The 13476-nt window shown below is 46.1% G+C and overlaps 2 protein-coding genes across 6 annotated transcripts in view; one reads left to right on the top strand and one right to left on the bottom strand.

The window, feature by feature from the left end:
* LOC122529631 (microtubule-associated protein futsch-like) overlaps window positions 1–11887 on the bottom strand; it is a 15090-nt gene extending 3203 nt beyond the window's left edge. For 2 of the 4 annotated variants that reach the window (XM_043655926.1, XM_043655928.1), the window contains exon 1: window positions 136–11887. In XM_043655926.1, coding sequence (XP_043511861.1) covers window positions 136–11145 — 11010 coding nt within the window. In that variant the 5' untranslated portion in view covers window positions 11146–11887. The remainder of the gene's footprint in view (window positions 1–135) is intronic. The other 2 variants (XM_043655927.1, XM_043655929.1) reach the window with 2 other exon arrangements.
* Window positions 11888–12736: 849 nt separating this feature from the next.
* Window positions 12737–13476, top strand: part of LOC122529644 (dihydrolipoyllysine-residue succinyltransferase component of 2-oxoglutarate dehydrogenase complex, mitochondrial) — a 4111-nt gene continuing 3371 nt past the window's right edge. For both annotated transcript variants that reach the window (XM_043655954.1, XM_043655955.1), the window contains exon 1: window positions 12737–12893. In XM_043655954.1, the coding sequence (XP_043511889.1) occupies window positions 12828–12893 (66 nt within the window). In that variant the 5' untranslated portion in view covers window positions 12737–12827. The remainder of the gene's footprint in view (window positions 12894–13476) is intronic.

The raw sequence follows: 13476 nt of genomic DNA on the forward strand, positions 1-13476 counted from the left end.
AAAAAAAAAAAAAAAAAGAAGAAAAGAACCGTGTTACAATAAGAGAACAAAAATATCGCATGAAAAATACGTAAAGAAAAATATTTCCATTTCATTATTTCTTTTTTAATTTCTTTTTTTCAATACCCTGTTTACCTTAATATCTAAAATAGGACCTTTATGAACCGTGTACTGCGTCCTCGCTTGTTCTTTGTCCTCCCTCGCATCTGCTATTACAGTCGTTAGTGATTCAGAATTGCTGTGCTGTTCACTTTCAGTAACTCCCGCTCTCTCTTCCACAATTTCGACGTCCGAATTCTCACAATTCTGCGCAATATCCATAGTAACGAGTTCATTTACTAAAATCGGCATAACTTCGACGATATTAGGACTCTCGTATTCCTTCGTATCGTTCACGGGCAAATCCACTTTCGCGGGTTTCGTCACTCTCTTGACTTTATTAGTGGAACTTGTTTGATCAGTGGCACATCGTGCTGCGTCGTCAATCTTTTTCATCGATTTCGAAGCCTGATTCTGCGAAGGTTCATGGGCTGTTTGTTTCGCGCACACAGTCGGCGAATCTTTGGTTAACGTCGGCTGCGTGGAACTTACGAGAGCATCCATTTGAGGGGACTTGGTATAGTGCGTGTTAACTCTGGCTATACTATACTTTTGCAATACAGTCGAGCTGACGTTCGGGCACAAAATCGTCTCTCTGCAATCTACCAGCCGCACCACGCAATTCAACATTTCGAACATCGTGTGTTTCCTGCGTCTTTTAATCCCTTTAAACGATTCACTGCTCAGCTCGTGCGGCGCAGCCTCAATTTCCGAGAGCGTCGGCGTGCATCTCTTTCTGTTCGCTGCCGGTTTCTGAACGCCGCGACACTTTTTAGGATTCACTAGTATGCTCTCGAGTTCCTCGCACGACGACGACGACGTAGACGACGCGCACGGGAACTGCGTTCTGATATTCTTCTCATCTTGCTTTCCAATTGGAACCGCGATGTCAGCTTCCACTTTTATGCGTTTCGTTGGTGTATCTTCGGTGTATCTCGAGCTTCGCCGTACGGGAATTTTGCTGCTTGCCCTCTTACGTTTCAACAACTTCTTATCGAGAAATACATCGTCCTCTTTTGACACTTCCGTGCTCTCGATACGAGATGAACTTTGGTTATTGTTTTCCTCGCTCGACGTTTTGTCGAATCGCTCAGTGTCTTTCCTTTTACGCGGCTCTCTGTGCTCTCTGTGCTCTCTGTGGCTTATAAAGTGTTGTCTGTCCTGAGGTGCACAATTCGATTCTCCAATAGCACTGTCTTTACCATAGAGAGATAAGGGGGGATCTTGCACGTTGCTCTCGCTTGCATTTTCCAATTCAGAGCCGTCGGGTTTGTTCTTGGATGTAATTTCATCCGCAACAGCGACGTTTCTGTCACTGTCGGATTCAAGTGGGATGCCGGAACATCTTTTTGTCTCTTTCGGTTTCGTTACGAACTGCCTGTCGACAGGACCCTGCGCCACGATACTACTCTCGTCTTTTAAATTAGACTTTTTAGTTTCCACGTCAATTTTCTCTTCGAGTTTCTCGGGGCGTTCAGGCACGTTCGACACACACCGATCGTCGGGAATGTTATTCGAATTCAACTCCGTGTTATACGAATCTAAATCTTCTGTCGTTCGGTCGTTGATATTTTCAACGCTGTCACTCGCTACAGTTTGTTGTACAGAGAATTCTACCAAACCTACTTGGTCTGTAGATGTTTCAGGCAAATCTTTCGCACCGGTCTCCAAATCTTGTTGGGAATGCTCACTGTTTGAAAGTTGCTGCGATTCGTTAGGCAATATTGTTCGCGGATCATCCGTTTTAGAATCATTTTCAGAAATTTTCACCAGCTCTGTCGATGCTCCTTCGACAGCGTTTAACGTGGAGGTATCCGTTTGTTTCTCCTCGTCGTTTTTCAATTCAACGTTCTCTCCTGAATTTAATACAATGGTGTCACTCGTTCCAGTATCGGTTGATATTTTCTCTGCGGATGGCTCTTCCACGTAAAGATCGTCCGTTCTGTTCTCCGCCACCGCGTTTATCACCTCAACCACGTTCTTCCACAACTGCGGGTCACTGTTTTGCACAGTGCTCGTACAGTCGCTCGATTGTTGTTTCGCTCGTTGCTCGAACGAGTCCAACAGTCTTCTCTTCCGATGCAGCTTCTTCGCGTACAGCGTGGCAAGTGGTAATTCCTCCTCGTCGGAGGTCAATGCGTTCACCGGCGTCCGCAGCATGTTTCTCAATTTCTTCTTCCTCTTTCGCATTCTCTCTCTCATCCGTCGCGCTTTTGCCATTTCTTTCCTGTACGTTTCCTCCAGAAGGGCAAGGCCCGTGCTCGGTTTCTTTTGATCGTCAGCGCCTGAATTTTGGAGGAAAGAGTCCCAGGTACTGTCGTCTGAGTATATCGACCTCTCCGGCGTTTTGCTCCCCGACAGCTTCTCCGCGTCGTTGCTCTCCCTGCTCGGCGTTTCGTTCTTCTCCTCGCTGCTTCTCGTCGCCATTTCTGCACAATTTTCACCATTGAAATCCGCCACGATCTCCAGCTTTTCACTTTCCACTTGAGATTTACTCGAATCATTCCCAACGTCCTCTTGAAGTTTCGTCGCCTCGCTCGTTGAAGTCTGATCTGAGAAAAGCGGACCCTGTTCAACCGGTGGTGCTCGCCTCGCGTTGTTGTCTCTCTTACACGTCACTTTGATCACGTTATCGTCAATCTGTTTCTTCCCGTCAGCGTCGAGCCTTTTGGCCGATCTTTCAGGCTTCTGTCTCTTTCTTTTCCTCGACGACTTGCCGTCAACCTCCTCGTTTTCAGAATCGTAAACGGAGACGCAACTACTTTCCTTCCTCTCTGCCTGATGATGATTATTGTGCTTGCCCAATGTCTTGGATTTATTAGGATTCACCGGACTGTCTTTCTCGTGTGCTGCTGCCTTCGTCGCAGGAGCAGTGTCAATGTTTTGAAGTAACTGCGACATCAAGGACGGAGTTTGAGGCCGAATCACAGGCGATTCGAGCTTCTCCTTATCCTCCGCGTTGCTACTGTCGCTCGTCAACATCTGATAGAGGGTCATCTTCTCTGTCATTAGTTTGTGGATCTCCACGTCGATCTCGATCATCCTGGCCATCACCGCTTCTTTCGTCGTCGGATGCTTCATCTTCTCCGAAATCCGCTTCTCCTTTTTGCGCTTCATTCTCGGCTTATTCCTCACGTTGTTTAAGACTCTGCTTTTGTCCCTTCCACCTGACTTGGCCGAGTTGATCGTTAACTCTTTCACGAGCGTCCTTACCTCCTCGGATGTAGCTGACGCGACGTCTGCGCTTGCTTCTTTTACCTGTTGCGTCTTTGGTGCAGCGTCGCGAAGATTCTCATTTCTCTCCAACTTTTGCGGGCTCTCGCCCCGAAGGGACGTCACTGGCGAATCGTCCCTCGACACGTCCTCTTTCTCTCCCCCAGTCTTTCTTTCCCTGACTGACGTTCCATTCTCCATTGTGTCACCTTTTTGAGAAATATCCTTCGTCGTGTCGACAACATTTTGCGAACACTCTGCTGGGCACTCCGGAACAGCGGTCTCAAAATTGAATTCCACGTTCGACGCTGAAATTGAAGAAAACACGCTCGTGGTATTTGCAGTACCTTTGTCCGTGAACAGTTCTAAAATTCTTTCGTCTTCTCTACGAGGCAGCGTGGCTCTTTCGCTCTCGCACGCGGGCGTTGTTGCATCTTGGCCCTTGCCGAGGGATCTCGACCACTCGTGTTCGTCGAAATTTGGCGAACCCTCTTTCTCTCCGAGCAATGGCTTGATCGTGAAAATGTCCAAGTCAGGGAGGGAGTTGAACTTCTCGGTCGATCGTCCATCGGTGTCGTCTATGTACTCGTCCAGAACGATGAACGGCTCGCTATCGTTGAACGTTTCGTGATCGTCGGTGATCTCAGCGACCGTTAGGAATTTCTTCTGACCGGAAGGGAAATCGTAACCTTGATCGTCTTCCCTCGTCGCTTCTTCGCTCTCGGCCTTACCGTCATCTTTCACATTTGTATCTTCGTCGTTCACTGTTGTTTCCTCCAAGCTGGAGATGGACAACGCCTCGCCATTTCCTGCTACCTTCTCGTCACCGCCATTCCCCGACTCTACAACAGATTCATCGTTAAACGGCTGATTGGTCTGCAATCGTTGGCTGAGATCTCCCTGCTCTTTCGTCGAATTCTTCTTGACACCCTCGTTCTCTGCCCTTGCACGACATAATCGTGATAGCTGGTAGCTGTCATTGTCGACAGTGTCGACGAGAAAACCCTTGAACGGGCTACACGGACTAGGAGATCTTGCCTTGTCCCTCACCTCGTCAGAATCGTCCGATCTCGTACTGTTGCCCGATCCATCTCGCTGTTCTCTCGCTGTTCTTTCGCTGTCGGCAGTATTTTCAACCACGCTCGTCCCATCAACCACGTTCGTCTCCGGAACAGGGTCAGTTTGGCCAGAGGTGGCCTCGTCGTTCTTGAAATTCCTCACGTTAATCCTATGGCCGTGTTTCTCGATATCGACATCGATCCGCTCGCTCAACAAATGATGAGATTCCCTGGCGACACGGTCAGCGGCAGGAGGTGCTGCGCCTCTCATGCATTTTTCAGCGGGAATCGATTCGTCGTGGCCAAGGGGCGTCGAGTCCGTCGATGACGCGTCGTTACACGCGTCTCTCTGCTTGTTCGAGCTTTCAACGGGCATAGATTCGACCGACATAACGTTTCTTTCCTTTCTCTTCGCCGAGCTCGCGAAGCCTCCATCGTCCTCCTCCGCTTTTTCTTTCTGATTTACGACCTGCCGATTTGGAACGATCGTTTCGTTATAAACTCGTGTCGAAACCGCGACGTTTTTGTCCCTGTTGCTGCCAACGAACGCCACGTGGCTGTTCCCTCTGACTAAGGAACGATCGTCGATTCGTTTCTGCGAAGTCGATGCGTTTCTGTCAATTGTCGTCGCTCTCGCGTTCACGGAACACGTTTCGGGGCCCTGGAATAGTTTCGACGAATCGCGGTCGCTTACCTTCTCGAACTCGCCTCGACTGGCGTGCTTCCGCGAGCATCCGATCAACGGCAGTTTCTTCTCACCGTTCTTTTCCGCCGCTTTCTTGTACGAACTCTCCACTATCGAGTTTTCCAGTTTACTCGAGAACCTCGAGCGCCTCCTACTCTTCTCGCTCGAGCTCCTCGCCTTCTCCTTTATCAACTTCAACTCCTTGTTCCCCTCGGATCGGATGTTCTTGAACTTGGACGAGTCAATGGCCGAGGTGATCGGTCTCCTCGGTCTTCTCCTCGAATTCAGGCCCATCGGTGCCTTCCTTCTGTCTGGATTCGGTTCGTCGAATTCAGTTCGTCGCGACGCAAGCCTGCTGTCGCCGCGTTCCTTCAGTTTCGATCTCATCGGATCGTTCACGACAGCGTTTGATCCGGTGTTCGCGGATCGAGCAGGAACCGACAGCTGTTCTTTGGTCTTTTGCGCAACAACGTCCGTGCTCTGACGATCCTGCGAGCAGTTTCTCGTCTCTCTCGCCCCCTTGTCGGACTGCTCCGCAATTGTAGCAGATCTCGCCTTGTCAATCAATCGCTGATCCTTCCCCGTTTGTACTTGGCTCGCGTCGTCTTTGCTCGTTCCTCCAGTGTTCGTCTCTCTGGCTGGCTCCGACGAGCCAGATTCAACATTGAGCTTGCTCGTAGCGTGACTGGATCTCGGGGGGGCAAAACTCGTCGCGTTCAACTCCTTCAAACGTCTCTGCAGCGCCCGCTCTTTGTACGCTTTTATGTCTATCTTCCTGTGACCGTTGCCACCGCCCTTGTTCTGCGTGACAGTCGTCCCCGTGCACGCCCTCTGATCGTGTTTACTCGCATTGCCATCAGAAACGTTGGTATTCAACGTTGTGTCGGTCGTGTGTATCACTGCACGTGTCATATTGTTACTAATTGACTGAAGAAACAATGACGACTCCTTAACGGACGACGGAGCAGCTTGGCGCAAAGTTTGAACGTCCTTGTCTATCTGTTCGCTACAGCACCTCGCTGTTTCGTTTGCCTCGCTGTTTACTTCCGAAGGATTTCTCGTCCTCTCTGTGTTCATCGCGGTTTCAGTTACTTCTTCCGTAATCCGATTGGACTCCGGCATCTGTTTCAGCTGCGCCTTGGTTTTCGGCTGCGTCGGGGAAACAACGGTTGATGGTTTGCTCCTGGTTTGCTCGTTGCAAACAAGGGCAGAGACTTGTTGATGCTTCTCTGCTCGCAAGCCTTGAGATTCGTTTCGCGAGTCGGATGCCTTGTTGTTGTCGATCGGGGCATTGTTGTTCGAAGCTATCTCGCTAGTCGACGAGGAGCTCCCCTCGAACGTGCTCGCCTCCCTCGCTTCTTTCTTGATCTCGTCTTCTCTCAGCAGCCGAAACTCCTCCACTTGGCCCGTGTCGGACCTCGACCTTGATCGAGTGCCCGAGTGAGAATCTCGCCACCTCTTCCTCCTCCTCTCCCTCCTCCGTTTCTCTCGCCTGTCCCTTTTCCTTCTCTCGCGCTTGCGGGATCTCCTCTCCTTGTGCCTGCTCTTCTCCTTCCACTCCTTCTCGATCTCAGCGGCCACCTCGTCCCTGATCGTCTCGTTCAGCGACCTCTTCTTCGCGATCTTCTCCTTCTCCTTGATCACCTTCAGCAACTTCGTCACGTTGGGTGCCATCGTCTCCTCGCCGTCTCTATCGCTCTCGCTGTCGCTGAAACTGCTCGAACTGCTACTCTCGGACTTCTCCACCTCCTTCGTCTCGTTAGAGGTAGCCTCGCCAACGCACCTGTCCGCCGCGTTAGGAATAACCTCGCGGTTCAGAGGACTCATGCTCGAACGTCTGGCGGGTGAGTCCGAGAAGCAGTGTCTTCGGTGTCTTTGAGCACGTTTGCTCAAATTCTCCGCGCTGCTGCTCGAGGCGTTCCTCCGAGGCGGGAGGCCAGCCGCTCGCACGTCGCCGCGGTGACCGTACTTCGCCTCCCACTCCTCCTTCGTCAGATTCCTGAAAGTGTCCGGATCCTGCCGCGCCTTTCTGTTCCATCTCTCGTACCTCAGCGAGCTGTTGCGGTCCGCGGAGCTGGACTTCCGCGCCCTCGTGCGATCCACGCTCGCGTTGTTATTGTTGCCGAGCTGCTTGGCTCGAACGATCCCCGCTGAAAAAATATCGTCCAGATCAGCCACCGGTCTGTTGGCTGCAATCCGCTCCGAGGGAGCTTCCGCGTTCGAGTCGACTGTTCGAGTCGACGGAAGCGTCTCGACGGTCGTCCCCGCGACTGGCTCCGCGGACAGGCTGGTAGTCGACAAGGTCCTCGTTCTCTCCGCGACTTGAGACAGTATGTCGTCCAAGTCAGCCTCGTTGAACAACGGCTGCTGTTGTTGCTTCTTGTGAGCGCTCTCTGTCTCACCGACCAGAGAGTTTGCATCGTTTGACGCGTGATGATGATGATGATGATGATGATGATGATGATGATGATGATGATGATCAGAGTCCTCTTTAGCACGCGAGAGTTTGTCTTGTTGCAAATTGTGTTCCTCAGTTTCCGGACATTTGGCGAACGACGGTACTCTCGGACTGTCCGAGCTGGAATTTTCTCTCTCACTCGTGACGCTCGAGTTTTGGAGCAACTCCGGCGCGTCGAACGGTATGTCGAGTTGCAGAACCTCGCTCAGATGGTGGATGAACTCCGTCGGCAGGTCCGTGATACCGACAACGGCGCTCGGGTCCAGCATCGCGTTCAGCTGATTCATAAATTCGATCCTGTCGTACTCCTTCATTTTCTCGTCCTCGACGTTCCGCAGCTCCAGGGAGAGCGACGACTTCCTCTCCTTCACCAGATGCCTCATCGCGATGTCGAACTTGCGGAGGCTCGAGTTGTTCACCATGTTGCAGATGTCGTTCTTGCTCATTTTCAGGAAACGGCTGATCACACGGCTCTTCCACAACGACTCCGTGGTGAGGGCGCTCTCCTTTCTAGAGTCTTCTCTCGGCTTTTGACTCTTTCGCGCGCCCGCCACGTTGCCAGGCAACGTTGTCGCGTTCTCCTGCAACTTCTCCGAATCCCTGTGACTCTTGTGACAGTGAGACTTTTGAGCGTTGTTCGACTTTTCCTGCGTGGAGATGCCTGCCACTTGCAAGTCACTGTTCTTTTTCACTTTCACCTCCTTCTGCTGCTGATTTCTGCTTTGATTCGCGTTTGTGTTTCTGCTTTCAGCGGGATGATGCTTCTTGGAGTTGGATTTGTCTTTGCTTAAATTTTGCACCGTGCCTTGTTGAGAGATCTCTCTGTTTTCCGAGACATTTAGAGGGGCCCTGTGCCACTCCTCTGCTTTGTGTATTTTCTTGGTCTTGGAATTCAAGTTGAACACCACTTTCGGCCTGATTTGATCGCTTGACAATAACACGTCCTCTGTACTTTTGCTCTGATTTTCTACTACTGTTTGCCCTTTGTCTGTTGTTTCGATAGCCTCTTGTTTCTCCGATCCAGACAACTCTGGCCCGCAAGCTGCAACATTTTGCCTATTTTTTTTACTTCTACTTTCTTTCCTCTTCTGCTTCTTTGCACTACTCGCGTTTCTTTCCTCTACAGACAGAGAAGCATCTGCAATTTCAATTGGCACTGGAATTTCTGCCGGTGTCAATGCTGACTCAGGAACTGGCCTATCTCTGTTCTTTACTTCTTCCGTCAAGTTCATTATCTGCTTTGCAAATTCCATTGCTTCTTGCATATCTTCCAAACCGTCGTCCATATTTATACCTTGATTAAGATTGGAGTTTCCTTTCATCGAAGAAGAAGGTTCTTTCGGTGGCGGTGGAGGGACTTCAGTGATTGTCATAGGTGGTAATGAAAACTCCCTCGTCATTCCTTGTCCACCACTTGCTTGCGACATGACAGATGGAAAGTTCATTTGCACGTTGGACACGAAAGGTCGATGCGACGGTATGTTTATGGACGATAGTCGTGGAAAATTTGGCGTAACTGGACCGATATTGAAATCTGGTACTGACGACGTTTCCATTAAATTCAATGGCACTACGTTTAACCTGGATGCATCTAAAGGAACAACCAAGCTGGAACGCTCTTGAGGGAAGAGCCTTGGATCAAAAATTGGTGGAGGTTGGAGGGTTTTCTCCCTTTTATGAATTTTCGGAGGTGGCTGTTGCGGATTAAATCCAGGTATTTGTTTATCAATTGTCACCGAGACATATGGAATCTTAATAGTCGGTGGTCCCCTGGGATCAAAGGCAGATGATGGCTCTATAACTTTTGAAATGTTTTGAGAAATCTTTTCCCGAGACATAGATTGTAGACTTTCTTGCTTATTCGACGAGTCGGTACCTGATTTTGATTTTATGTTTGGCGGAGGTTCGCTTGGATCAAAGGCAGGAGGCAGATCGTTAGAAGAAAATGGTACTATTGAATTGTGCTGAGCGTCATGGCTTGAAACAGATATATTACGTATAAATGGTGGCAGCGTTCGTGGATGAAATCCAACTGATACTAAATCAGTTGGCTTAAATGATGTAACGTGTTTTGGCGGAGAGATCCGGCTACCATGTTGAAAAGACAATCTCTGTGGTCCTCTGAAGAATGAATTTGTTACATTCTGTTGGAAAGTCCAATGACATCTAGGTCCCTCTGTTCTCGAAGTAAATCTAGGAGATACGTTGAAGACCTTTGATTGAAAAGCAAGTGGATTGTTTAATTTCTTATCGTCGTTTAACTTATTCGCTTCATTGTAATTTAAATGCGTTGAAGATGCGGGATCACAAACAATGTTCAAGTGAATTTCTTCAGATACATTTTTCACATTTTGATCAATTACCTCTTGGGAAACATTTGTTTCTGGACTATTTTGAATCTGATCATCTTTAAGCAATTTTTCATCTGTATGATCATTGTGTTGTACATTTACATCAATGTCTTGCGTGATATCACTATTTTGATCCTGTACATCTGCTTGCACAGTGTTTTGATCTTGTGGAAAATCTATCTTTAACTCATCTTGATTATTTGTAGTTACTGATGTAGAAGCTGTTTTTATGTCATTTACATCCAAAATCTTCTCCAGTAATGAATTATCCACTGATTCTGTTGGTGACAAATTTGTTATATTCTCATCTACATTTAAAGTAGATAATTTTTCATCAGCATCATCAAGATTGAAGTTTGAAGATGTCAAATTTCCTGTAATATCGCTACTTTGCAATTGTAAATTGTCTACGTTGCATTCAAAAACAGGTAATTCATGATGCATCTGTTCCTGACATTTATCATCTTCCACCAATACATTTGACTGATTGAGGTCATCTTTCTCACACGAATCTAGTATAATTATGGGTTCTTCTCTACTTTCATCTATAATAATAACTTCATTATTTGTACTTGCAACGTTGTCCTCAGGCTTCCTCTCAAAACTAATTGAAATCTCATCACTAAGTTTACTATCTAAGTTTCCACATTTTAAATTATTGCAGTCGATTCTACCTATATCCTTAAAGTCAGTAAATGTTAGATCAAGTTCAGGCGGATCGTGTCTAAGCTCAGGGATACCTCTGTTTGGTATATCCTCTTCTTCATTATTTGGTAAAACAGACAAATCATCTTCCCAGAAATTCGTAAGCTCTTCTTCCGTTATAGAGGACAATTTCTTTTTTAACTTGTCAGCTGTTTCTGCAATCTTCTGCTGACGTTCCTCTTCAGATCCAAGCAAAGGAGTCTGCGGTGTCAATACAGACTCATCTTCAACCTGTTCTTTGTGAGGTAACGAGGCTGTATGCACAGGAGTTCTTATAAAACCCATACGAAACTGAGCTAACGGTGGTCTGCCAGAACCAGAAAATCTTACTATCCCACGACCACCTGCCGCTCTACCCCGGCTATTCGGATGATACTGCAAGTTGCCTCTGTACTGTGGATGAAAATTTTTGTTCTGTTGCCATGGTGCAAAGTTTGGGCCAGATAATCTATGCGATGGTCGTGGATGATTGAAAGTAGGATGTGGAAATCTGGGACCGTTAAAGCCATTGGCTGGACCGTTTGTACGAGCTCCCCGTGGTCCAAAGCTTCTCCCACGGTATCCACTGCTGCTCATTACACTGCTAATTGTGACACTTTGATTATCACAGTATGTTTAAGCCTGGGGTCCTGTTGATAGCCATGCGACTCCTAAAATGCTCTACAGTTATTACGCTAATGTTCACATGCTGCATAGTTTGTGCAATTGCGTTCCCCTTATCTGGTAAAACAAAACGCCTCTAATGCTTCCTCGAATTTATTGACACGAATCTCTCGAGGGCTGCAACCAGCTGTAAACAATTCAAAGTTGCGCAGGAAACGTGCAAAAGGACGTATCTCCTCGCTCCTCGAGCCTTCTCGATTGATATTAAATCTCTGCGATTATGATATACATATGTGTGATGTGTAACGTACATATTACGATTGGTGCGTACGGATTGTATCCTTAGGTTATTATGCACGAGTCTCATGCAACGTTAGCGAAACAACAACAAAACGACGTGCACTTATTATTCAAATAATAATCGCCATGTTGCACAGCTGAATTTCGCCAGGCTCGATAAACAACGCGTATACCTCGCTGTCAGACGATCACGTTTCGAGCAAAACTACATCCAGAGAACTTTAACTTCTTCGTACGTTGGCCCGACGTTTCAATTGTCGCGTGTCATGCATTTCTAGCAGTTGTATTTAAATACGCAACGACAGCGCTGCATCTCGTTTCATTTAATTACATCTTCACTCCTCATGTTTAAAAACCTAAATTCAGTCACGAACTGGCTAGCATCTTAGATCGCTCTCGTTCAGCCTCCGCGTAACGACGCCAACTCTGTCCTGTTGGTCTTGCAAACTGCAAGCCTAGAGTCGCATCCGTTTCTTAAATCAAAAATTAACGATGTTCAATCAATACGATCTAAATCTTGCTTGCAATGCAAATTAAATACATCTTCGAAATATTACCGACCGTCGCTGTCGCATCACGTCTTTTTTATTAAAATTGAAAGAATTTAAGAACTTGCACGGAACAATTACTATATTATTATAATATTACAATATTATATATATGTATATGATTTGTAACGTTGTAATATATGTCTTTCATTTTTTTGAATGAATAATAAACAATGCAAGTTTTATTATCCTTATTTTACCCTAAGTTTCTTAGTTTCCTATTTTACCCATAATTTCATTTCTCGTATCGCAATTTACAAGACTTGATTGCAAATAGTTTTCTAGTTCATTCTCGACTAATAACAGTACTTGTGCCGTTGTCTTATGTTAAAGACAGATTCAGCTGATCTCATTCTTTCAATGTATATTATTTAATGGTTTCTTTTTTTCAGTAGATTATTTTCTTTTTTCTTTCTTTATCTCTCACGAGATAAAAATATTTGCTCAAAAGGTTTATACAAGAAAGAGTGATTGAGAACACTTGTCGGTTAATCATTAGTGGAAAAACACCGCCGTCACAGCGTTGTTATTTTTTTTCAACGTTTTCGATTTTAATTATCTGTATTTCATAACAATTGCAGCATACACTCGCCAGCATACACCCGGTGATTCGTCTAATCAGCTTCTACATTTTTTTTTTTTTTTTTTTGGAATGCACAATTGGCAACGAATTTCAGAACACACCCGTTCGTTGTAACAAATTCATCCCCTCCACCACCACTAGCTATAACCGTATTGCTTCCTCACCATCAGGAGAGTCAAGAGCGAACGCCTAAGTTATAATCTCCCGTTCGAGGATCTCCCGCGATGCTGTCCAACTGTTCGCGGTTTGTGCCTCGTGTAATAACAAGAATTAGTATATCACGAACGAAGGTAAATTGACAAATTAACAATATATTGTTCGGCTTAGTTGTTAACTCATCTGTGGCATACATATTGAGCAAGAGCATAAGGAACCTAACGCCGTTCGAGGGTCGAATCTACCGACCGAAAATTGTCGAAATACCACCTTTACCTATTGACATCAGTTATATAATAGTGCCTGAACGGATTACGATTTTTCGGTCGGTCTATCAACTGTATATTTGTCAACGAGAAAGTAAAATACGTAACCGTCAGATACGTACTTGCGTCTTAGATAACCAAATAGATTGAATTTTGAGAGTGTCACTCAAGATCAAAGTTTTTTTCCTATCTGTCCGACAGATACAATATACCTATTTTTATCTGGTTTCTTTTAGAAACCACCTTTATGTCATAATGTGTATAAAATTATATAAACATATCAGATTTGCATGTAACATATTTTAATTGCCAATTATACACTTTGAATGGGATATTAGTGCATATGTATTGATTTGATTAATTGATTTATATATGTATATATATATATATATATATATATATATATATATATATATATATATATATATATATATATATATGTGTGTGTGTG

This window comes from Frieseomelitta varia, unplaced genomic scaffold (assembly GCF_011392965.1).
Source record: "Frieseomelitta varia isolate USP_RPSP 00005682 unplaced genomic scaffold, Fvar_1.2 scaffold_3, whole genome shotgun sequence".
Classification (NCBI taxonomy): domain Eukaryota; kingdom Metazoa; phylum Arthropoda; class Insecta; order Hymenoptera; family Apidae; genus Frieseomelitta; species Frieseomelitta varia.